The 26,324-nt window shown below is 37.5% G+C and overlaps 1 protein-coding gene across 2 annotated transcripts in view; it reads left to right on the top strand.

The window, feature by feature from the left end:
• The first annotated feature begins 3,414 nt into the window (after window positions 1–3,414).
• LOC121738431 (low-density lipoprotein receptor-related protein 2) overlaps window positions 3,415–26,324 on the top strand; it is a 163,974-nt gene continuing 141,064 nt past the window's right edge. For both annotated transcript variants that reach the window (XM_042130470.1, XM_042130471.1), the window contains exon 1: window positions 3,415–3,600. In XM_042130470.1, coding sequence (XP_041986404.1) covers window positions 3,525–3,600 — 76 coding nt within the window. In that variant the 5' untranslated portion in view covers window positions 3,415–3,524. The remainder of the gene's footprint in view (window positions 3,601–26,324) is intronic.

Genomic DNA, 26,324 nt, shown 5'->3' on the forward strand with positions numbered 1-26,324 from the left:
ACTTAACCGATCTAAGTACTTTTTTATTAAAGATTTAAAAAAGGCTTGAGCTGTGTTCCTATGTTTTGCTTTTTTTGTATAATCTAGCCAAATCTGTTTTCTGGACGTTTGAACACAGCGGAAAATCTGGCCATTTTTTTGGGTTTTTGAACGTTCATATCTTATTTAATAATTAAATTATGAAAAAAAAGAAAACATAGGGACATTGTATTAGTGGTCGTAGATATTCAGGAAAAAATTTATAACTCTACTAGCATTATCCAGGGAGGAAACAGGGGACAACGTTTGTATGGAAAAAAGGGCGGTGTGGACTCCTCTTAACGGTGGCACCGGGCCGCCCTATATTGGTAACAAACGACAATAAACTTTTTAAGTTTATCAGTCTTGTTATTGTATCTAATAAAATTAAGCGGAAAGTCCCAGGCGATAGAAAAACACTTGAATATCATATCAGTCAATCATTGCCCATTGATATATTATTATCCTTGTCGAAATCGAAGACAGATTCGACCTTATTTCTTTGCATTAAGGCTCAAAAGTTGTCACCGAATCTGTGTCAGAACTTACAATTATTGTCGTACTTAAAACTGTCGGGTACAAGGCAGTGCCAGGCGCCATATTATTATGTTTAAAATGCAGTTTTCCTTATCCTTTGGAGTTGTTAAATCTGGAGAACCCTCATGTATTATTTTCCTCTATGAGAACCCTCCTTTAAGATGAGAAATAGTTACTGGTAACTATTTAGTAAATTTTTATTTAAGGTACAGAATCCGAATCGCGAGGAAAATTGAGAGCATGAAAATAAAAATCTAGGCTAATATAATATTATGTTATGATCAGCTAAAAATCGGAGAGTACTGTTGTGCTTCGAGAGTAGTGACTCGAGTCAAATGTAAATCAAACGTCTGTTAGTACTATAAGAAAACAATTATAGTACAGACTTCTAGTTCATACGTGAGAGAACCATGCTTCGGCACGAATGGACCGGCTCGACCGGAGAAATACCACGTTCTCACAGAAAACCGGCGTGAAACAGCGCTTGCGCTGTGTTTCGCCGATTGAGTGAGTTTACCGGAGGCTCAATCCCTTCACTATTCCCTTTCCTACCCTCCCCTATTACCCTGTCCCCTCTTAAAAGGCCGGCAACGCACCTGCAGCTCTTCTGATGCTGCGAGTGTCCATGGGCGACGGAAGTTGCTTGCCATCAGGTAACCTGTTTGCTCGTTTGCCCCCTTATTAAATTTTTTATTAAAAAAAAAAACAAAACAAAGTCTAAAGTTGCCATAAAATTCCTGACAGGCGTAAAATATTGAACTGACATACGCGGCATTTTTAGGGTTCCGTACCCAAAGGGTAAAAACTTAAAACGGGACCCTATAACTGAGACTTCGATGTCTGTCCGCCTGTCTGTCTGTCTCCAGACTGTATCACAAAAACCACTAATAGCTAGACTTCTGAAATTTTCACAGATTGTGTATTTCTGTTGCCGCTATAACAACAAATTAATAAAGAGGAGGAGGAGAACTTTCCATCAGGTGACCCGCTCGTTTGACCCATTAAGTATTTTATAAAAAAAACAGTCATATCACCGATATCATCAAATATGAAATAATCCTAAAAAACAGTACATAGTATACAGATTATTTTTTATACCAAACTAACATTCTATATACTGTCAGATATAAAAGTGAAAAATAATAGCATCGCGTCGTCCTATCATAGATACCTTTAAGAAAAATCAATTAGTTACGATCGATACGATTTTAGAAAATGAAATAATTCGGGACTTATTCTCAAGTATAAAAATGAATTATAAAATCGACACTTTAGGGTTAGTTGCCCCCTTAAGGGGGGCGGGCTCTCATACAACAAAATATGTTATTTTTTTGGTCTTTTTGGCTCGTAATCCATAAGGACAACATAATATAATAATAAATAATACTTATAATATAATAATTAATATCTATGGACGCTTCACATCACGTCAGTCTGGCCCCGTGGTAAGTACCTGAAGGACTTGTGTTACGGGTACCAGACAACGGAAATATATTTAATACTCTTATACTATAAGTACATAATATATTTAAGAATTTTTAAAATTATATGATACACATATTTAATACACAGGAACTTTGAAAACTTTTTGTTCCGTCGGCGGGATTCGAACCCACGAATGAGGGACTTGAGCTACCAATTACAGCCCACCAACTGAGCCACAGAGGTCGTCATATAAACACTTGAAATTTTCACAAAATCCTCAAATAAATGTGTACTTTAATATTAAATAATAAAATAAAAATAAAATAAATAATTAAGGGGGGCTCCAATACTAAAAAACACAATTTTCCCCTATTTGCGCTATAAAACGGTACGGAACCCTTCGTGCACAAGTCCGACTCGCACTTGACCGATTATTTACTTTAACGCGGCGTCACCTTAAGTTTTAACCGACTAAGTACTTCATATTATCTAATAGGTTTGCCCTCTTACTACTTAATAAAATAAAAGTTTGCATTGTTGATTCAGAGTATGCGGATTAAAAACTTGATAGGTAGTTGTTTACAGAGTTTTCAAAGCGCATTATCAGACATGAAATCATATTTTACATACTAACTTATCATTTATCTATGCGTAAAGGGCGGATTTTTTAGATGATCTTATATCTAAGTTCTTTTATAATTAGCTCATTCAGCTTAGTATAGGGTAAGAATAGAGTAAATTAACGCTGTCGTTTCTATGCGATAAGTACGGCCCTCCTATTATTATCGAATTTACAACGTTGGTCCATGAGACCATGAACCATGGTATAATTTTTTATATGGCGCAATACTTTTTCTTTTTTAATTTGTCTACTTTTTGTCTCCGCGCCTGCGGCCTGTCACAGCACGTGATCATCAAAAAAGTTGTCAAAAACAGTGGAAACCGCCGCAGGCGAGCGCGAGGTGGGGACGGGGTGAGAGCGGGGGGCTGTTTACCGCCGAGTGCCGACCGCTACCTGCCGACCACCTGTATGAGCGGGGATACCAGCGTTAGGTAGCAGGTCTCGGTTTGTAGGGAAATTACGATTGTAGCCTCGACAACCAAAGTCTACAAACGGTGAGATCGCATTGCCATTTGCCACAATTGCGACGCTATTGACTCGCCGTCGCGTTTGTGGCCTTAAGTTTGATGGATTTAAGTGTGTAGTAGAAGGAATACCATGGTAAGACTTGTTCCTTCTACTACATCATACATCGTCATGACGATAACTTTGATTTTTTTAATAGTTGGCCGTCAAAGGAACGGGGCTTTCTATGGTGCATGGTCTTTATAATAATTTTAATAATGACTAACAAGTACGATCCGCAAAGGCTGTATTTTGTCCTGGCGACCCCGCGCCGGCCGGCACCGCGTCTGGCGTCAGTCGCTGCCGCGCGCTCGACGCTGATAGACGTTTTACACCGGGCCACGCTGCGTCACGTATCGTAACTGTGTTAACCGTGTTTTGTGCTACCTGTGCTGCTGTGTGTGGATGCGGTAGTAACATGGGGGGCGCCCAGGCGGGCTGGCTGCTGCTGCTCGTCAGCGCGGCTCTGGCGCAGGACACGCGCCATTTAGCAGGTACTTGAGATACAAGTTACAACTCTCACCAACTTATGCTTAAATCTAGTTAACCATAAGTTTAAACTATGTAGGTAAAAGTTCGCAACTCGAGATTACTGTAGTGTCTAAAAAGTAGCTAAGAAACTTGACTTAGCCTGACACGCAACTAGAAAGAACTGCTGCAAAGTTCATAATTTTCAACCTACATAAAAAGTACCCAAAAACTTAAAAAAAAACTCTTGTCAAATTATGTAAGCCTAGTAGATTTGCGTCCAAAGTGATCCGAAAAAGTTAGTAAAGAAAAGTAAAGTTGGTGACAGCTAGCGGTCCCGCGAGGCTCCGTCGTGTCCGGGTTACTGAACTCATTTTTCCGCTGCTCACTACGAAGTACGAACGAGTTGGAAAATGTTATTAGGTACTTGAAATAAATATGTTGCGAATATTCACATAATTACAGGGATTTGGTCATCTAAATACACGATAAACAAAGTTTTCAATAGTTGGGAAAGCACTTGGTACGTATATTGTAATATGTATTTGTCGAAAAGTTTTCCCATCAGAATAAACATGCCTCATGCCTCGGTGTCTCACTTCAAATGTCAAATTGGCCCCAAAATAATGGACGTGGCCCCATTTTGGCCACGCTCGTGCAATGATATCCCATGTCTATTTCTATGACAATAAATCAAATACAAAACATTAAACAACCTCAAAATATAAAACTAAATAATATTTTAAAGGATCTTGCTGACAAATATTGCGTTTCCTCTGCTGATTTATGCCTGACAGCCTGACGCGAGTAATCTTTAGTATTTTCTGCATCGCCAGTCCGTATATTATATATAGCTATACCATACCGTCACTCGTCAGACCGTATACTCGCCACGTCATACTAACATTTCTGTCCGTCTGTGTAACCTCGTATATTTGTATAAACGTTAAAATCATCAAAAAAGAAAGTAGGTGACGCGACCAGTCCGGTCGGAGCCATTTTGTACTTTTATTTTTACATTCCAATTTGCTTTCCAATTTTTAATGTCGTTTTGATACGTCTGTTCGTTTGTAAAAAAATATGTAACAAAATGCCGCTGGAACTGTACCATTGTGAATTTTAGTGCGATGAAATAACAACGTATTTCCCTGTGTGCCATATTATTCTATCAAAATAGTAGTTTCGGAGATTCGTAAGCAAACAAATGTAATAAATCAGACGTTATTATATTAGTGTAAAATGTAGTTATATTAGTGTAAAATGTAGTAAGTAAATAATGTGGAGATCATAATAGTTGTATTCATAATATATGAATTTCTTAGAATATTCTAGTGGTCTTTTCAGAACGGAAAAAATGACCTCGACTATAATTTTAGGAATCACAACTTAAAAAGGTTAAAATTTAGTCACTGTTATACCATTTTTGACCTGTTTTGGCGAAGAATTCTTTTTTTATTTGTATATTTTATAAACTTAGTCATCAAGACTAGTCTTAAAACTTCTATACTTAATATTAATTCATGTCCCTGATAAATTTTCAAGCCAAGTTGCAGTTGTTTCGATATAATTTTTTGTGCCGTAATAAAGTTACCGCGTGCACTATATTTTCCTCGTATCTATGCGTGCTCTGTATGTGTGCCAGTGTGTGTGTGCAAGTGAAATGCTGAGTTTTTGTTCGAGTTCCGCACGATCGCGCCGCCCAGGGAAAGACATCAACGCGCGCGTAATACTCGCTATCGAAAAATACATTTTTTTTAACTGTCGTGCGAGAATATTATAATCTATGCTATTTATTATGTATGCAGCTTCAAATAATAATAATCAACGCCGACATTTAAGTTGTGAATTAGTTAATAATGTGAATTAGTAAAGTACCTACATCACATAATAGAACATTAACATGCCTCTAATGGGCTCAAATTGGTCGGCTGGGTCTATTAATGTTATAATGACTGATGACTGATGATTCCATTTTCAACTTGTGATAGGTCACTTTTGTTGCTTTGTCTTCATTTATTTTGAACTTTTGAACTAATTAATGTAAGCAAAACTCAGTCTATGCTGCCAAATTAAATGTCTTATATTACTAATTATTACACACAAATGGATAAATTATTATCTATTATATGTACTTACTTTATATGTATATCAGCTGTTGCCTGTGACTTCTCCGCGTGGACTTCAGTTTATAGCGCGCGATGTCAACAAAATTGGTGTCAAAAGCTTTTATAAAAAAACCCTGGTACCCCTTAAACAGCTGTGCAGTGTGCACATAAATTTTATTTTTTAAAATTAAACTTTATATTTTATGCCAAATTTTAAAGCTTATTTAGCCCCCCAATTACACAACTTTACCCAAAAACTATTTATCATTGATAGGTTTAAGGTTACGTCACTGCATAGATAAAGTACTGAGTTATTTAATAACGTAAAAAAGAAATAATAATCGAAAAAAAGAAACTTAAATGTAAGATAATAGGTACCACGTCTTATAGAAAGACGTTTGAGCAAGCGTCAATCAGCGCGATGTAGGAGACGCACGGCGCCATCTTTTATGAATTTTTTGAACTAACTTAGAACAAACTTACGCATTTTCACCCTACAACCCCTTTTTACAAAAAATAGCCTATGTCTATTCATCTTTTTTTTCAATTTAGGAATTTCACGGATACCGTACGTAAAAAAACAGGGAAAATTATTTAAAAGGGCTTATCTCTTGAACTACTGGAGCCATTTTTATGTTATTTCATATTTGGCACAGATAAAAGCAGACCACGTGAAAGATCATAGGCTATTTTGTGGGCTAAGTAGTTTGTCTGTGAAATTCCTAATTTTCGAAGCCGCGCGGAACGTCTAGACTCTAGTGTCTTATAAAATTAACCGCACAATTAAGAGGGCGACTAACCCCAAAAATCAAACATCGTCCTTCTCTCTTCACACTAACGCCCGTCTTTCATATGCCAGGTGAAACAGAACGACGCGGGTTCATCGCCAAATTAGTTTTTTCTCAATAACTCGATAAATATACAACATTTTAAAAATCCGCTAGGTCGATCTCTCAATGATAGAATTTTATACAATGTGTTAAAATATTAACTTAGTTCAATGCACGGTTATGGCAATAAATGAAAAATTCGTGAAAATTAGATGCATCTTTGTGTTATTTTTTTATTTTTTTCTATCGAGAAAATTTTAAGATATCGTGTTTTTGCTCAGATCGAATTCTCGGAAATATAATGTAGTACCTAATTTTAGAAAATGAAATAATTCGAGGCTTATTTTCAAGTATAAAAATGAATTATAAAATCGACACTTTAGGGTTAAGGAGTGAGTACACTGAGACGGGCCGGGCCGGGGCTCAGCGTGCCGGGGCGCATCGCAAAAATCCGCCTCCATACAATTTATATGGAAGCGGATGCGCGTATCGCACACTGTGCCGGGGCGCATCGACACTTTAGGGTTAGACGCCCCCTTAAGGAGTGAGTACACTGAGACGGGCCGGGCCGGGGCTCAGCGTGCCGGGGCGCATCGCAAAAATCCGCCTCCATACAATTTATATGGAAGCGGATGCGCGTATCGCACACTGTGCCGGGGCGCATCGACACTTTAGGGTTAGACGCTCCCTTAAGGAGTGAGTACACTGAGACGGGCCGGGCCGGGGCTCAGCGTGCCGGGGCGCATCGCAAAAATCCGCCTCCATACAATTTATATGGAAGCGGATGCGCGTATCGCACACTGTGCCGGGGCGCATCGGCGCGGATTTTTGCTTGGCGGATTTCCGTCAATGCGATACGGCCCGACAAGACCCGCTGCGCCCCGGCAACAGTGTGCTATAGCAAGCGGCGCGCGGATGTGATGCGATGCGGCCCGGCAAGCCTCGGCTCGAAATCCGTCCATGCATTGCGCGCCGACCCACCCCGGCCCGCCCCGGCACGCCTCGGCACAGTGAGCGTTAAAATCCGTCAATGCGATGCGACCCGGCCCGGCAATAGTGTGCTATAGCGCATTTTGCGCTGCGCTGAGCCCCGATCCGCCCCGGCACGCCCCGGCACGCGCCGACAAACTGTGCGCGTACCTTTAGAGTTGGGGTTCAATCAGATTAATATCGCAATAAAATGTTATTTTTACAACGCTTTAGGTACGTACGTTAGATTCATACGTCAGATCAGATCTCTGGAATAGCTACCAGCACTTTTGAAAGGAAGGAAAGGTTTAATGATTGTAAAAAGTTTATTTCATATTAATTAAATTATTATATTTTTCTAGATAATTGATTACTTAATGCAGCATAATATAAACTGCAAAATATACCTTGATATTAGAGGTATCTTTCATCTTTTCATTTATTCACTATTTCCTCCGATTGTCAACGGAGCGACAGTGACGACAGTGGCGCGATGCGCGGGCGCAGGACTGACATTGACCGCCGGAAGCGGCCGCAAAACTACTCACTTCCGGTCAACACGCCGTCCGTGCTCACAAACTCTATTGCTAACACAATAAGGACTATTCTATCATGTCAGCGATAATCTTTGGAGAATTTAGAGATAGCGCGCGTGTGCGTTGAACTTTAATCCCTATTTTTGCGCCGTAGGGCTAAGATTTGTATGGCAAGGCACTTGACCCCAATGTAATTTGTATGTATGTCAGTCGCGGCTCACCTAGTCAGCGATCGTAGTTTGCACTTTTTGATGACGCGGCGCTGCACGCGGCAGTCACAATACAACGTGACTTTTAATCTTAAAGTATTATTGTTTAATATCAGCATTAAATTATTTAGGTAGACCGTATAATAATTAATTGCATTGCTATTTGCAGACACATATTTTAAACGCTTTTATTTAACTTGCTCTGTATGTATTGTATGTTCGGGTGAAATTTCGGAACTCAATTTTGAAGTAGATAATTATATTTAACCGATTGAGCTGAAATTTTGCATACACGTTTAGTTTGGATGACAATACACGATAATAAATAGTTATTTTGTATAGGTCAGTGGCAGTCCTACAATATGGATGTATATTAAATCAGGGTTTCTAAAATTTTCGGCTCCGCGAACCCCTGTTAAAATTTCCACGTGACAACCCCTTGCTAACTAATGAATCCCCCCCCCCCTCCCCCCCAATTTACTTTTGAAGACAATAAAGTTTAAAAGAAATATGTTTTAAATTAATGGGATGGGTGTGCACTGTGCTTGTTTCTTGTCGCAAATGGAATCAATGCTAGGAGTAATTTTGGGCAATTTTAACCATTATTTTGACACGGTATCACTCCCACATATTATGTATGTTGTAGCAAAGGGTAAAAGGATATTCACCGCTTTGCGTGAGAGTTCAAAATACTCTGCCTGTCTAGCTGCCCAAAAATCTGTCCAATACATCCTTTTGAAATCAGCTTGAAGAGTTTCATCTACGGACATTTCTAATAATTACTCTTGTTGCTTGATACTTAAACTAGAAATTATGCTCTCGTTAGTGACCACAAACGGGTTACGAATCCAGCCATCTTTTCCATCCAGTTACCCCCTGCCGTCGAATGGCGAACCCCTAGGGGTTCTCGTACCCCACTTTGAGAAACCCTGTATTAAATGAAAGGGTTTTCTGAGACCAATTCGAAAACGAATGTAATGTCATTCTACATCCAATGTGGCGGCTCAACCAAGATAGGGGAATAGTTATTTTTAATGCACTACTGCAATATGGGTCTCAAATGAAAGGCCTTATTGAGAGTAACTCGAAAACGAATGTAATGTCATTCTACATCCAATATGGCGGCTCAACCAAGATTTTAAAGCACTTCTGCAATATGGGTATCAAATAAAAGGGCTCATTGAGAGTAAATTGAAAAGTAATAGAGTCAAGTCAAGTCGTGTGACGTGACGTGACGTGTCATGTCGTGTGTGTCGTGTTGTGACTTGTGTCGTGTCGTGTATATGACGTGACTGACGTGACGTGACGTTACGTGACGTGACGTGACGTTACGTGACGTGACGTCAAGTCAAATCCAGCCGGGCAGCCGGTTTCAGAAAATGCCCGGTAGAATCTGGTCACTTAAGTTAAATTAAATGAAATTTAACTTTTTATTCGTGCAGAAATAAACATTCTTGAAATAAAACAAACTACAATCAAACAGACATCGGAAATATAGCCAGAGGTAACTAAAACAAACAATCCATATTAAAATTGTAAATGCGAAAGTGTGCCTGTCTGTCTATTTGTCCGTCCGTCTGTCTGTCTGTCTGTCTATTTGTTACCTCTTCACGCCCAAACCGCTGAATCGATTTTGCTGAAATTTATTATGGAGATACTTTGAGTACTGGGAAAGGACATAGGATACTTATTGTCCCGAAGAAATGTACGGTTCCTGCGCGATTTAAACGAGTTATGCAAATTCAATATAAACAAACTAGCGACCCGCCCTGGCTTCGTACGGATATAAATATATAGCCACATAAAAATTGATTAAAATCGATTCAGCATTTTGATTTATATTCATTACTTATTATTACTACCCGTGGCCCGCATTGGTCGGTACCGCCGTAAAGCTACGTCCCGCAATTTTTTAATCTATACTTATAAAATTACATGTCCTGACTGACTGACTGATTCATCATCGCTGAGCAAAAACTGTAAAAGTTACAGCCATGAAATTTGGTGAGTAGGGTTGTTTTATTAAGTAGACACCCACTAAGGAAGGAATTTTGAAAATTTTACCCCGAAGGGGGGTGAAAAAAGGGTTGAAAGTTTTAATGAAAGTCCGTCATTTCTTGAGTTAGAAACATGAAACTTTATGTTTGGGTTACTGATTAAAATGATTGGATACGTGTTTAAGCGTTTCTGAAAATTCTATCCCCAAGGGGGTGAAATAGGGGTTGAAAGTTTAAATGAAAGTCCGTTATTTCTTAAGTTAGAAACATGAAAGTTTATTTTCGGACTGCTGATGAAAAATGAATGGATAGGTATTTAAGCGTTTTTAGAAATTCTACCCCCAAGGGGGTGAAAGTTTGAATGAAAGTCCGTCATTTCTTGAGTTAGAAACATGAAACTTTATTTTTGTGCTAGTGATTAAAAATGAATGGATACGTATTTAAGTGTTTCTGGTAATTGTACCCCCAAGGGGGTGAAATTGGGGTAGAAAGTTTCAATGAAAGTCCGTCATTTCTTGAGTTAGAAACATGAAAGTTTATTGACGTTTGCGTTTTTACCCTTTGTATAAGGAACCACAAAAACAAAAAGAAGAAACCTATCCATCTTTGTTATTATACTATGTTAACGCGTGTGAAGTCGCGGGCAACAGCTAGTCTGTAATATCTTCGAAACTATTCATTTAAATCATATGCTGGAATGGGACATATATATAATAATAATTATAATAATAATAATAATCTACAAAAGATCTACATTAAATCAACAATGTATTTAAGGTATTTAATTGGATAAGGATCAATGCTGTATTTATTAAAATTGCTTAGAAAATTAGCCATTATTTGTACTATTATTGTGGGATATCCATAAGAGATAGACATATACCATTGCAGAGTTTTCTATAGACCTTTTCATGCGAAAAAATGTAATTATTTACGACATCACATTAGAAACCCCAACAATAATAGTGTTTCTCCACTATTTAATGAATGTTATTACTTATTATACTTAAAAGTTAAAACCTTCCTCTTGAATCACTCTATCTATTAAAGAAAACCGCATCAAAATCCGTTGCGTAGTTTAAAAGATTAAAGGGAACAAAGGGAAATGAGGGAAAAAAGCGACTTTGTTTTACAACATGTATAGAAGAATAGAAATTGTCTTTTTAAAAATAACTTTTAAATTTAAATGATGTGTTATTTAAACATAATATAGCAATTATTATTAGAAATGAGCTAATACAGAAACCTCCAGGAAAACCAGAAAGCATAATCCCATACTTTATTGTTGCTATGAAATATCAATTAAATATTTAGTAGCGGTATAAAATATGCAAAATCAAGATGGCCGGATGTTCAGCTGTCCTGCTCTGACGTGGTGCGCCGTGCGAGTGAGGGAGACGGAGTGAGGTTCTATGGGACAGGTTTCGCAACACCTTGAACCCGTAGTGTACCGCTACACTATTAGATTCACAAAGATATAACACTATCTTTTTATATTATACTAGCTGTCCCGGCAAACGTTGTTTTGCCACATATTTTTTTTTGTATGAAAAATAGATGTTGGCCGATTCTCAGACCTACTCAACATGCTCACAAAATTTCATGAGAATCGGTCAAGCCGTTTCGGACGAGTACGGCAACGAAAACTGTGACACGAGAATTTTATGTATTAGATTATCTTTTATCATGTAAAAGTACTATGAGCCGAACAGCTGAACTCTGAGACCACCCTACTCAAAATTAGGAGCTTCTTAAATTGGGCAGGCCTCTTAATTGATATAGTAGAGGTGTATGCAAAAATGGTGAGGAAATTCTCCGATGGTACCAGGGCCGGCCGACATACTCTGTAAAGAGAACTCGTCACTACTCAAAGGCTTTCTTTTGAGAATAAAGTGGCTCGAAGGCTTAATTTCTATCTTTCTCTTTCATTAGATCTCTCTTTCGCCAGTAATCCATCAGTATCGTAAGTCTAAATTAAATTAACGTCAGACCGGCAATTTGTTGTGATACGAGAAAACTGTTCGTCCAATAGGTTAACGTCAGCAAAAAACATTTAGCTAGCGATTTTAATCTAAGTTTTGGCGTTTTTTTCATGTCTTTTGCAAAACGATATTAATTTTTGATAAAAACGCCTGGCAATATAATATTATTTTTTATTATCTAGTTAAAATAAGCAGGGAATAAAAAAAACGTATTGAGCGTTGCGTTTGAGTCTATTAAAAGTTGCAGTCGATAATATTAGGTAAAATAGGTTTGGTATTCATCTAACGAAGGTAGTTCTACTTTCTGCATTTTAATTATTAATTTAGTAAAAAGTTGCGAGTTGGGCGAGTTACACAAGACGGGAAGTGGTGGAGCAATTTAAAGCGTATCGATTAAAAGTGTTACGAACGAGTAACGACACGCGATCGAACCGAGCGAACCGAGCGGGCCGACCAAGTGTACCGACCACCGACCGAGCGAACCGATCCGGCGGCGCTGTGTGTGGAAGACGGAAGTCGGAACACATCGGCTGTAAGCCTGTAACGCTTACAGCTTACTGCTACATATGGGGTTACTAGGGAGACAGAAAGCAGAAGACATGATCTACCAGCTTCGAAGAAATACTTGCTACTTCTTCCTTCTACGAGACCTGCAGGGAACGCCACTTTAATCCTTGCAAGTTGCTACCAAAATGTTAACCCTGTAGTTCTAGGATATTACTGCAACTTCCTTTTAAATTACAAAGATAATACTAAAGATATTATGTTACTAATAATTATTATAACTTATAGATATTAATACGTGGTAATCAGTAGCGGCTATAGGAGGGGGGGGGGCAGGGACGCTGGGGGACCGCTCTAGTGCCGTATAGAAAGGGACGCTGAAGGCAAACAAAGGAGGTGCCAATTTTTTTCAGCAACACCAGCATCCTGGGCGCCGAAGAATTCTCGTCGAGGCCACGGCGTCGGTTGTACTAACACCGGCTAACTAGTGGTAATGTAGGATGTAGTTTTTACGCGCCGTATTTCGTACCGGTTCGTATTGTTGTTTTTTGTGTCAGTAAATTATGCTTAAGGTCAATATGTCACGTGATAAACATGATCTATGATCAGTGATTTATTGGGTACCTTCACTATCTGCCTCTCAAAGTGTAGATCAGAGTTGTATGGTTATTTTTTTACTATAAATCGATTTGCAGAATACAATGATTGATATTAGCTAAACGAATGTCAAGGTTTGTGCGTAAAAGAAGCCGGTCGGTTCTTAATTTAAAACCAGTATTTGCAGCTTGTGCCGGCTTTTACCCGACTACGACAAAACTATGTAGGGTAATGATTTTAGCAGTCTTTTTATCTATATATATAAAACTCCAAGTTGACTGACTGATTGTCATAGTGAATAGTGATCTATCAACGCACAGCCCAAACCACTGGACCGATCGGGCTGAAATTTGGCATGCAGGTAGATATTATGACGTAGGCATCCGCTAAGAAAGGGTTTTGATCAATTTCACCTCCAAGGGGTTAAAATAGGGGTGGAAAGTTTGTATATAATAATACTTCCTAACGCGAGCGAAGCCGCGGGCAAAAGCTCGTTTAATATAATATTCACAGCGGTAACTACTTAATGAACTAATGATGCTTCGTGTGACAAAGCTATGTTTTTATCAAAATTTTGCATTTTTACGTACAACTTGTGTTAGAGTTTTGAATGCTTATTTACTACTAAGAAGTAGGTAAGTGTTATTGTTCAAATACCTAAACAATAACCATGAAGTAAAGGTTGTTCTTGGAGTTTTTCCTCAAGCATTACTTGTATTTTTATAGCCTTACGTGTCATTGGAAATGTTTAGTAAACAACGTTTAATCACAAACAACGGAATAAGGAATTAGACACGTCCTCAGCACTTCTGTGAGCCGGATACAAAACATTCATCACATCTAATTAATTATACATACTACTGAGAAATTATAAATATGTGTTATTTTATATCAATGATGTTTTTTATTATATTATCTTAGAATTTTATCTACCTAAGGGCCCCGTGTAAAACAGGCTTCCAACAAAGTTGCCTTTTGACACATGTCACAGAATTCTCTAAAACTCGTCGCAAAAGAAAGTTTCTTTTTTTAATTTTCCAAAACGTCTGTCGAAACAGTAATTTCAAACGCCGCGTTTGGCAACGTAATTGCGGCTAATGTGTTCGCCGCTCACAGAGATGCGCCGGCGCAAGTCACAACCCGACGACCCATGACATTTGGGAGAAAACCCTGCTGCTATTGCGACACTAGAAACTGCCGAGTGCTGTGGTCTATGCATTATATATTTTATATAATATATTTTTTGTAATTTTCTATCTTTTTAGTAAAATATGGCCCCGTGCGAGTTTCTTACGCCGGTTCTTCTCGCCAGGTTAGTTCCCGAACCGGTGGTAGGTACCAGTGTAGTCCCGACGTTCAGAGAATATATTTTGAAAAAAAATAATATTCTGAATAAAATAATTTGAGTTTGAGTTTTGAGTATGGACACGGACACGATAGGTAATGTAAAATATAAATAGAACGTGATTGTTAAAATACGTAAAATCTGGAATTTAAGTCTAGTATCGCTAGGGAGATATTTTGATGATTACTATTTTATATTTACTTAGTACTTATTTACTAACTTCATGATTTTAATATAGACGCCATACATATCTGTAGATTTTTTCATTAAATAATTATATAACCATTAAATGCCTGAGTGCAGTTGTAAGCTACTTCATTAATATTATAATATAAGCTTGGAAATTCTGTGCAATCTGAATATTTTTAAGTATTTAAATTCTAACATAAATCAATAATGACTCCAAACTCCAAAAAAGAAACCTAATAAAAACCGTCCAGGCCAAATTCCATTAAAAACAAACAGACCGAGATGTCAAGAACTCGAGAGACAAAGTCAACATTGCGCTTGTGTGCTGTTAGCGCGCTTGTGTGCTTTCAGCGTTTGTGTGCTTGTATTTATACCCTTCGCGTCTGTGTGCCTCATGTTTGTATGTGCCGCGCGTACCGCGCTTGTGTGTGTGAGGTGCGCGCGCGCAGTGCCAGCCTGTGCCTGCCGCGGCCTGGCAATTACTGAATACTGGTGCCAGTAGGTATACCGAGTTCCGCGTATTCGTCATTTTACTTGCATATTACTTTACCTAATACACGAATATTGTACATTTTATAATACTCGTCTTATCACATTCTACGGTAATTATTCCGAAAATAACTTCTCGAATTAAATATTTCGTTTCGCTGGCTAGTTTTGGAACAAGGAAAGTAAGTACTTAGTAGGTTTTAAGTGCACCGACTTAGGTGTCTGGTCTGAACACCGAATAGTACTATAGGTACTCTCACTTGTACTATTATCTATTCTGTGGTACTATGAAGAATCCTACTAATATTATAAAGGCGAAACCCTTCACATAGACTTCTTTGTATCCCAGGAAAATGTACGGTTCCTGTGGGATTCTATAACATTGTCTTATTGTGTTATTATTTGTATCAGCCAATTCAATACTCCTAGACCTAATCTCCTAGACCACCTTTCTAATTAGATCTCAGTCGTGACTCGTGGGCTAACTTCGTAATTTCTTCACATATTATCTTACTAATGGCGTATCTTTGACTCACTACTGGTCTGCCAGTGTCTGTACTTCAGCACTGTAACGTCGGTCGAGCCCGTTACTGGGCCACTGCGGTTTCACTTTCATTATCAAATTAAATACTTCTTGCGCGTTTTTGCAGGCTGTCGCCACTATTGTCCGTCTGTGAACCCACAACAATATACTATTGTTAACCGCTAATTGTTAACTATGTGTTGAAGTATACTGGTCGCTTTATGTGCTATGTTCTGATTGCTCCAAAATCTGAAGGAGTCAGTTAAATGAGATTTCTGAGGATTTTGATAGGAGCTCATAATTAATATTTGTTAGCGGTTTTGAATTGCTTGCGTAAAAACATTAACCAATCAATAGAGTTGAATAGATAAAGTCCTTTAAAAATCTTCAGAAATTGTAATATAAGAAAGGCTAAGTATAAAATACGATTGCTAGCAGCCGGGAAGTTCTCACCACTTTCTGTTAAAGTTCCGAATAGGCTATTCACAACTTTTTTGACATATTCTCCATACTTGATCTGTCAAGTTAATTGGTGGATAGCCTATTCGTCACTTATCATTAAGTGGTGAAACAGGCCCTAAAGATTACAAATTTAAGCTTTTGAGTAGATCAGAGAGAGACAATAGTACAAGCCAACTAGTGTATGATGCAATAAATATAAAATATTCCTTACACGTGTAATATTTTGCGCATCAAATTGTTCATTTACATACTGTTATGTCCATGCAGACACTAACGATATAGTCGTACTGATCCTTACGTCGCATAAACGAGCAAACGGGTCACCTGATGGAAAGCAACTTCCGTCGCCCATGGACACTCGCAGCATCAGAAGAGCTGCAGGTGCGTTGCCGGCCTTTTAGAGGGAATAGGGTAATAGGGGAGGGTAGGGATGGGAAGGAAAGGGAATAGGGGAGGGTAGGAAAGGGAATAGGGGAGGGAATTGGGCCTCCGGTAAACTCAGTCACTCGGCGAAACACAGCGCAGGCGCTGTTTTACGCCGGTTTTCTGTGAGAACGTGGTATTTCTCCGGTCGAGCCGGCCCATTTGTGCCGAAGCATGGCTCTCCCACGTATAATCTTGAATCTAGATGATAATATACTATTCTTTGATCTTTTTAATTTTGATGAAATATTCCCTGTAGTGCTTCCAAAATCTGTAGCATAATAATTTAACCCCAGACGAAAAAAGTGCGCAGGATAGCTTGACTTGTCTGTGTTTATGGCATCCTAGTAACTATAGCCCAGCCACTGATATAGCAATCAATTCGTGAGCGAATGACAGTGATAAGTAGTGATAGAAGCCTCAAGAGTCAAGGGTCGATTTTCTGCGTCATCCGCGTCCAGACTCCGGACTCTAGCTTCTAATTGATGAAATAAGAGCTTAGTTATTCAGTCTCTTCTGTCAAACTATTCATTTAATTAAAGTTTAATCGACATTAAATGTCTCTCTTAGTTAGCGGCCGTTAGTTTTTTATTGTTAATCCGATATTTTTGTGTGCGTAAAAAGAACCAAATTCAAAAAGGTGGATGAGCTACGAATAATACGATATGCCATCAGATTCTGGTAGACCTATATTATTGGTATTATAATATAGGTCTACCAGAATCTAATGGCAAAAAGTGAGATAATAAATGGACTCAAGTAATACGAGTACCGAGGTAATTGGAATTTTTAAAACATTTTGATCCTATTTTCTCCTTGCGTGAAACATGCGAATATAAACATTTATCCAATGATCAAGGATATTTTTGCCTACAGATTCTGGTAGACCTATAATTATTATTATTCGTAACTCGTAAGGTATATTTCATATTATAATGAGCAGTATAATATAATGTTATTAACCTATAATATATACTATAATTTACGGCTATATTCTAGTACAGAGTACGGAAGCGCGGTACTTCCGCTGCTGCGATGATTCTTTGTTCTGTTGCGGGTTTTTTCCTGTCCATGTATTGACTGTTGCATGCGGATTGCGGAGATGACGATGGTCTTGTAACATCACCATCACGTCGATGTATATAATAGTAATCTCGAATTACAACAATAGCACAGTTTGTATTGAATCGTTTGCATTAAGATCATCTAAAAGGTAAAATTATTTTGAACTGCCATCTCATTTCTTAGTATGGGAAATCTGTTTTCTGTATGAAATTCCTTGCCATTGTAATATTACAACTTAGCACGGGATCCCATCACCCATGTTCTTTCCTGGGATATCTCGAAAGAGCGTGAAGAGGTAAGAAAGGCAAAAACTTTCTAATATTATTATTTCCTATACTATATTCTTCATCTACCCAAAACTGGGGAATAGTTGTCTGCTCATAGGTTGGTAAATCTCTCAATTAACAACCGCGTCATGTAACTTTGTCGGCGTGTAAAAGTGCGAACATCCTGTAGATCTAGTTCTAGAATGTTACCAGGAATTCATGAGTGTGGAGTAACGTACTTCCTATATGGCTCATTAGATGGCTTTTAAATATTGAGTAACTTGGAGTAGGCTAGGCAGAACCAACAATCGCCCAAGCAGCACAAGTATATCTAGTGAAGCACTATTAGTTATTTTATAGAATTAAACTTGGTATTCTTACATAAGAGTCAATAATCGCTGAAGATATCCTGAAGATATCCTATATACCGAGTTCAGTAAAAATGGGCACCTGTCTTCACTGTAATGACAAGAGCAGCATAAGAATTCATCATTAGATAACGTTAAGAGCAATTTATATTTATCTATAGGGAATATTATAAAGTTATTTAATAATATAAAGGAAAAATAACACTTCACATTTAACTTTAATGTAACGAAAAGTTTTACATAAAATGTGTAGAATTTATTCAAAAAATCTGCATTAAATTTTAAGTAATAATTTAATCTCTCTAAGTGTGATGATAGGAATATCCAATTCACGCCAAACATGACTGCGTGGAAAGTTTTTGTGACGTTGGAAAAGCCATTTGACAGACACCTTAACTCTGTCACAGTATAGCAATATTGTCATATTGCTATACTGTGAGTGTGACTCTGTTCTTGTTGTACTCGTGTCTCGTACTAGACTAATAAATAATTAAGATTGTAAGGTTTAAACATGAATTTTTTCAAAATAATATTTTCGTATCAATCGTAGGGCCCACCTTGTTTCAGTCTTTCAGACGATCAAATTCCACTCTTAAATTTCTCCTCTCAGCTATCACTTTATTTAAGAGGCTCCCAACTTTAAGAAGCACTTCATATTAATAATTATGTAATGAACAAAAGCCTCCAATATGACTGTTTACGAGGGATTCAATAACACTTGACGGGGAAGTTCGATATCTCCAGTTATTGTACCCAAATCAAACGCGGCAGGAATATATTGCGTTTTTATATTGTCTCTTATGTCGACGTAATAATTGTGATATTGTACAACGGCCAGACTATGGAAATGGAAAAATTGGTGACATATTATTCTATGCTATGTTGGTCCGGACCGTAATACTAACATGGGGAGGGCATTGGTCTATGATCGCCGATGATATCTATCAAAGTTAAACATTTTGTGGTCAAAATTGTAATTATGTTGTACTTAATTGGTAAGACTTCACAACATTTGTAAACAAAATCTGCGACTAGGCGGAAATGCTTTTATTGCGACTCCTCTGATGTTGTGGGTAACGACGGTAGTCATTTGATGGACAGCAACGGTGACCAATTTGATCGTTTGCCAATAAAAAAATTAAAGCCAAACTTTGATTTCTAAACTGACTATGAGGAAGTTTGAAAGGATAAGAGGGAATGATGCTTGTACCGAGACAACAGAAGAAAAAGTTGTATGGCTAGTACTGGGGACGCATAAGTAACGTATGGTATTTGTTGGGCGTGTGTGAATTACCATACAATCGGGGGTGAATGACCTGTGACGTCTCTAACAATATTCGCTTAATTTGTCTACGTGTCATGATATAGTGATCTTTATTATCCTTTTATTTTTAACTGACTTTCAAAAACGAGGAAGGTTCTTGTATCATATTGTATTTAAGTAAAAAAGCTATCAAGCTTCGAGGTTTTCAAGGAAAAATAACTCCGATCACAAGTAATAGGTACTTTTAAGTTGTGTGTGGTAATAATTTACTTAAGTCTTAAAGAATAAGAGAGTTTTACAAGCAATTAACCAATTCTACTATACTTAATAATGTTATTTTAGCTGTTCCTTGTTCGATCGAAATTGTATTTATGTAAAATGTCAAACTAAAGCAATAATATTATTTGACACATCAGATAGGAAAATACTATTTTGCTGTTTGATAGGAAACTGACTGGATCGAACAAGGAACGTGGCTGTAATCTTGGATTTTATACAGGAATTTGGCATATTGCTTTTTCCCTCTCTTCAAAAATTGACTGAAACTTTTGAACTCCGTCTACCAGGGTAACAGAAGCTCTCGCCGGTCAACAGCCGCAAACCATTGTTCTGTGTCAGTCACTCCAGACGCTAATCTGCTGAACAAATACCACATATTATTTTAATGTCTAAACAGTGACACACATTGCTGTGTGCTTAGTATATTTGCCGGGGCTTATGCTGCAAATATTTTAATGAGTACTTCATAAATAATACATAATTATTAATGCAAAAGTGCGTCTGTCTGGGAACCGTTAAAATTTCCGCAAGAAGGCTTAAATAATATGCAGTTTCTTTCTTAAATGTTTAACTGTAGCGTCACTATCGCCTAAGCTGCTGATCTGATTTTAATGGAGGTGTCAACTGTCAACAGATTCTTACCTTATGAATCATAATTTCCCTAATCATTTAATGAACGTTGGATGATGTTATAAATTATGATGATGTTGTTGAAGTTATTATTTATTTTATTTTCCTGTTGATACAATAAAGTTTCTCATTTCTTTGCGAATTTTGAAGTTATGACTGCAGTGTTCTTGTAAGAACTATGTGTAATATTTTGTGTCCCCATGGTCAATAATTGGCCGATGCCTAAAGTTCAAAATATCTAGAAGTTTTAGTTTAAATTATTTTTTACTACTTTGCCAAAAATAAAATAATAGATATTTTTAAAATATTTAACACCTGCCGAGGTTTCGGGCCGGAGCCAAACATGATTTTTTGTGCGAAGGTGGTCAAAACGCAACCTGCAAAGCTTCGGCCCGGCTGAACCCAGAATATTATGCAAATGTAAATAAATATTTCACTCTAATTATAAATCGGAATCGTCAAGTCACCTTCCACGCGCGTGTCTCGGCAGTCCTGGCGACTTACTAAGTGCTACCGGTCTTGTCAGTTGTCTGTAATGTGATATGCTGTAGGTACGTTCACCCCACTAGCTGCCTAAACAAGCCTTGTTTTGTGGGGAATTGCCCTAATAAGGATTTTGGCCTTTTGGTGGAATATTTTTTGTCAACAAGTTCGCCCAGTAATTCTATTGCGCAGAAATTTGTTTTGCGATAATAGCTGTAGGTACATTTTTTGAGGATAAAAACTATTCTTTATCCTTTCCCGGTCTATACGAGCTATTCCAAACCCGCGGCCCGCCGGTACTTTATCTGCGGGCTCTGTGGGCCGCGTGATGTTATACCATTTTGAAATTGACGCCTACCGACAAAATAATGTAAATTCGTCGTGAAAGTCGTTAAATTTTTTTCCACTGTTAAATAATTAATTTTGAGGAACGTTTTTTGAACCCTAAAATTTGTTTGTTGCGGCCCGCGACATCAAGACCAAAACATGTTTGTGGCCCGTATGAAAAAAGGTTAGGGACCACTGGTTTATACCAAATTGCATCAAAAGTTGTTTAGTAAAGTAAGCGTAACAGGTAGACAAACACACGTTCGCATCTTTAATAGTTAATCAGTTTTTAATAAAAATAGAATGTGTATATTCCATTAATTATAATATTATCATCCTTTCTTCTGACTAGAATAGATGCAGTCTCGTTAACCAGTATCAGTATGACACTAAAGTCTAAGCTATACCTTCAAATGACATCCTTCTATGAAAAGTCGGTTCAATTTACCTATTTATACCGCAATATCAATGTTCAATAAATTGTACATTCTTAATCATTCTAGGCTATAAATTAAGCATGGCTTATCCTCCATATGAATAGCTTAATTCGAAGATATACCGTCGGTCTGTCGGTCTGTAATACCACATTAATACCTTCCTTAAACCGCGGTATTAACAAGGTTCGGAAGATTATTGAGTTTATTCAGCCTAATAATTATGCTGCATTGAAGATAAATGTATTTAGTTTCTTTGCCATATAAAGTATTCCGCCCGTATTATTTTATTGAAGTGACTAAATAAGTATGTCACCATAGCAACGTCCATCGCTATCCCGTCGCACAAACAATGGTCGTCGTCAGTCTCGAGTTGTAATAATTTACTATTATTTGTTCAACAAATGCACTCATCAATATAATAAGTACCCAGTAGCCGATTCTCAGACCCACTGAATATGCATATAAAATTTGGTTAAAATCAGTAAAGCAGTTTCGGAGGAGTACGCGGCCTAATATTGTGACACGAGAATTTTATATAAAACAAGAAGAAGAAGATAACGTTTTTATAACCGCTGACGGCTAAACCGATTTTGATCTGTTGTGTTTTAATTTGTAAGTTGTTAATTAACTGATTTAAATTCATCACTCATCACCAAGATGATCATCATAATGGTGATGGTTTTCTGCCGGTCGTTCGGCGCACTCTCGCCAAACGAGCGTGCCCTTGCCCTTCGATTTGCCATCCGTGCCGGTCCAATCGTTTCTTATTAGGGTCGATACGGTCAGAGGTAAACGCTAAAAGAACATTATAGAAGTAAATAGCATTCCTTTTTTGCGTTTGTGGATAATATAGAAGCTCTACGTAGAGCTAGCTAGCAAGATATAACCATGATTGCGATTCGCGATGTTGTCTCATAAACTTATGTCTTATAGGAAATCGTAGACAAAAAATATGCTCTAGACTTGCATTATCGCCTGTAATTATTGTCCATCGTGGGGCAACATAGAGAGACCCGAAACAGACATAATAGTCATAACTACGAGTAGATACATTATGTGATAACTGATAGCTGATAAAATATAGTAAATAGTATAGTGGTAGCTGGTAGTTCAACTTTTATGGTCATGGTCTTGCACTTCGTTGGTTTTAGCAGAGTGTATCGTGAAAATTACTATTGGAATATCTGAGAATCACCAGTCACCACAAAATGTAATTATTAATGATATTTTAAAATGACGTCTGGGGTGATTTTTATCCCATTTTAATGTTTGAGTTAAAGGTTCGTTTTTGTCTATTTCTATTTTCTAGTTACCTCTAAAAATCCAGATTTTACTTCAAATGTTTTTTTTGTTGAATATAGAGTTTGTACAGTCTTATTAAAGTAATCTTTTTTATTTTCTTTTATTGTGATCTCCATTCATTCATTCAAACAGTATATATTTTACTTTAATATAAATATTAAAGTAAAATATACATTTATTTTATAAGATTTACTAAATGTAAAACCAACAGCGGTGACCAAAATTTAATAAGACTCTACAATTTAAAAGAGTTGTTGATACCCCCTTTAACCTATCTGATAGAAAAGGGGTACCAATAACTCTTAGGAGCTATGTCAGCTTGGTACTTAGAAGCGAAGACAAGAGGAACCCATAAATCTAGTGCAATATCAAATATACGAAAACGATTTGTCTCGCCCGTGCCTTGGCAGAGTCTACTTGTTGACATACGTGCAGCATTATTTACAACTCTATACGGTTGTAATAAAGTTGAATATACTGTCCACATGAGCCGTTTGTAAGTCACCTTAATGACAGTGGCGGATTTACAAATTTGCCGCCTGTAGGCTATTCAATTTTTTGCCGCCCCTATAATTGACCTTTGAAATTTAATACGTTAGTTTATAGTTCACAATCATATCCCACCAAAAACATTTTTTGAAAATTTTGGCTGAGACGACCACACAAGGTTTCACCCTGTGCGGTAGCGAATCGGCGAAGAACTACATATTTACTGGTATGTAGAATTTGTTTAAGTTAGGGTCAGTAGAGTTAGGCCGTGTAGATTCAGAAGCTTGGCTCTACATGAGATCTCATATCTTTTAAACAGTTAACAGGGTAAACCGTAAACCTTATGTGGCCGTCTCGGCAATATTTTACAAGAAATGTTTTAGTTGGATTTTTATTACTGTAAGATAAAAAATGGAGCTAAATTTGCCGCCCTAGGCTCCAGCCTACTTAGCCTATTGGTAAATCCGCCACTGCTTAATGTAACTTTGTTTTTGTGTCTGTTTGCTATTGCTATTGTTGAAGCAGTGGTCCATACGGTATGTGTGATTACACGTCCAATATTGTTAACATGGGTTGGCCTTAAATGCTTTCTGCGAAATCTTATTAGGAAAATCTTCGGAAGGATTTCACGGTCTTACCGATGGGAGATAAGGGGAGGATTATGTAAAGAGTGGAAACATGTACAAGTTTATTATTGTAATTTGTATTGCATATTTCATAGCTATTCTTTCAAATAATTAATAAATAAAGACTTCGTAAGAGCTAAATTGCACATTGACTTTCGAGTATCAGGGCAGCAGACCAGCTAAGGAGGTCTGATGATGAGAAATTAATAAGAAATTGTAAAACAATACGTGATGATACAATACCGGTTTACGAGTGTCTGTTATCATGGCACATAAATGTTTTACGACCGCTCAAGGATGCTAGAAATTGCGTTTCGGTATCATATAAATTAGTTTTACCTTGCGGATATACATACATATACTTAGGTAATAGGTACTTTAAAACAAAAAAAAGTAAAATCGGACGTGAATACTGCAAGAGTAATACAGGTAAACTTCGGAAAATATTGAGTTAAAAAAGTCCTTAAAATCATCTAAACGTGCTTAAACTATAGTAATCTCAACTGCGTGAGAGGCAAACATCTTATATCCCTCTCTAGGGCCATTACTTGGTGGTGGCGCATCGGTTTGTCAGGGCGATGACGTTACGGGAAGCGCGGGACAAATCAGGCAATTTGCGTGACGTATGCGGGGTTCCCGGGACGTTGGCTGCCCGCCAGAGGCAGTTATGCGAACCTGGTGCCTTGTAGGCTATCATTATCATCGAGCTCTTATGAGTCTTAGGAGGTTGTTAATGACTAGGCTTGTAGGAGCTGAAAAGTATAGCAAAATAGTCTAATTGGGTAGTATCTACTATAAAGACGTATGACCATAAAAATGTTTTTCTTTCTACGAAAATATAGAGAAAATGACAGATTTATAGAGGAAATGTGTTTTGTCACTATTCTCTATTCTCTATCTGTCAGTATAACACAAATGACAAACTCATATTTTTGTATTTGTACCGTAATTTACCAAGTGTGCATAAAGGCCCTGTGCGTATGACGTGTCGCAATTATTTTGGTAATCTTTCTACGTTCTACAGCCTAAACTAATGAACTCTTCCCATGTATTAACTCATCTTTCTTTTCCAGGTACGTCGGTAATTATATCACCATTAGAAAGTCATTACGAGTGAGTATTAGCGATGCGCCTGCGCACGATCGAGTTACGACTTTAACATTGAAGATTTTATGCCGAGCAAAATAGTAATAAAGTCAATATATCTGTTACATGGAAAAATGTAAAGATACATGATATAGGAAGTCGTTGAAAGGTTGAGACCCTAATCTTCTTGAGGTTATGTTTTCCTGGTGAATGGGGATATTAGGGCAAAGTGCTCACAAAGAGTGGGATTGAGGCAAAAACTTATTAGTAAACGTTTATCCCAATTCCCACGGCAACACCTTATTTTTTGAGAAATAAAAGTGGCCTATGCGTTGATCCATGCTGAATAGATGTTCATTAGTTTTAGCGAGAACACACATACTTACGCATAAGCGATGTTTATATATTTTATAATGTCAAGAATTATGAATATTATAAGTACACTCTATATTTTGCCTGTCTCCTATATGGACTAATAATATAGTTCATAATATATACTCGTAATGCGTATGAGAAAAAGCGAATGTACAATAATATGTTACAAATGTAATCTCCTTCTTATTCTCACTGAATGGCGATTGTTCGTGCGTCCCTCTCGCACATACTACCACGTGCGAGTTAGAGCGAGAGAGGCAATTGGCATGGCGTAGCTGCGCGTGCGACGAACCGTTACCTATGAAGGCTTCAAGCAACGAGAAATGTACTAACTATAACTCAATTATATCGCAATCTATACTACCAATTATAGAGAGAAAAAGTTTGTTTGATTGTATCGTTTAGGGTTCAAAATTACAGAGCTGATTTTGGTAAAAATTGGCAAAGTAGATTAGACCACGGCCGCGGGGTGAAGGTCGAAGGACATACAAAACTTTTTCGCGGGATCACTCACAAATACAGATCATACCGATCCCGTTGTCTGGTTTTTCAAATTATTAATATAAGGTTACAAAAAAAAATGAACCAGGTAT

The sequence above is a fragment of the Aricia agestis genome, chromosome Z (genome assembly GCF_905147365.1).
Source record: "Aricia agestis chromosome Z, ilAriAges1.1, whole genome shotgun sequence".
NCBI classification, from domain to species: domain Eukaryota; kingdom Metazoa; phylum Arthropoda; class Insecta; order Lepidoptera; family Lycaenidae; genus Aricia; species Aricia agestis.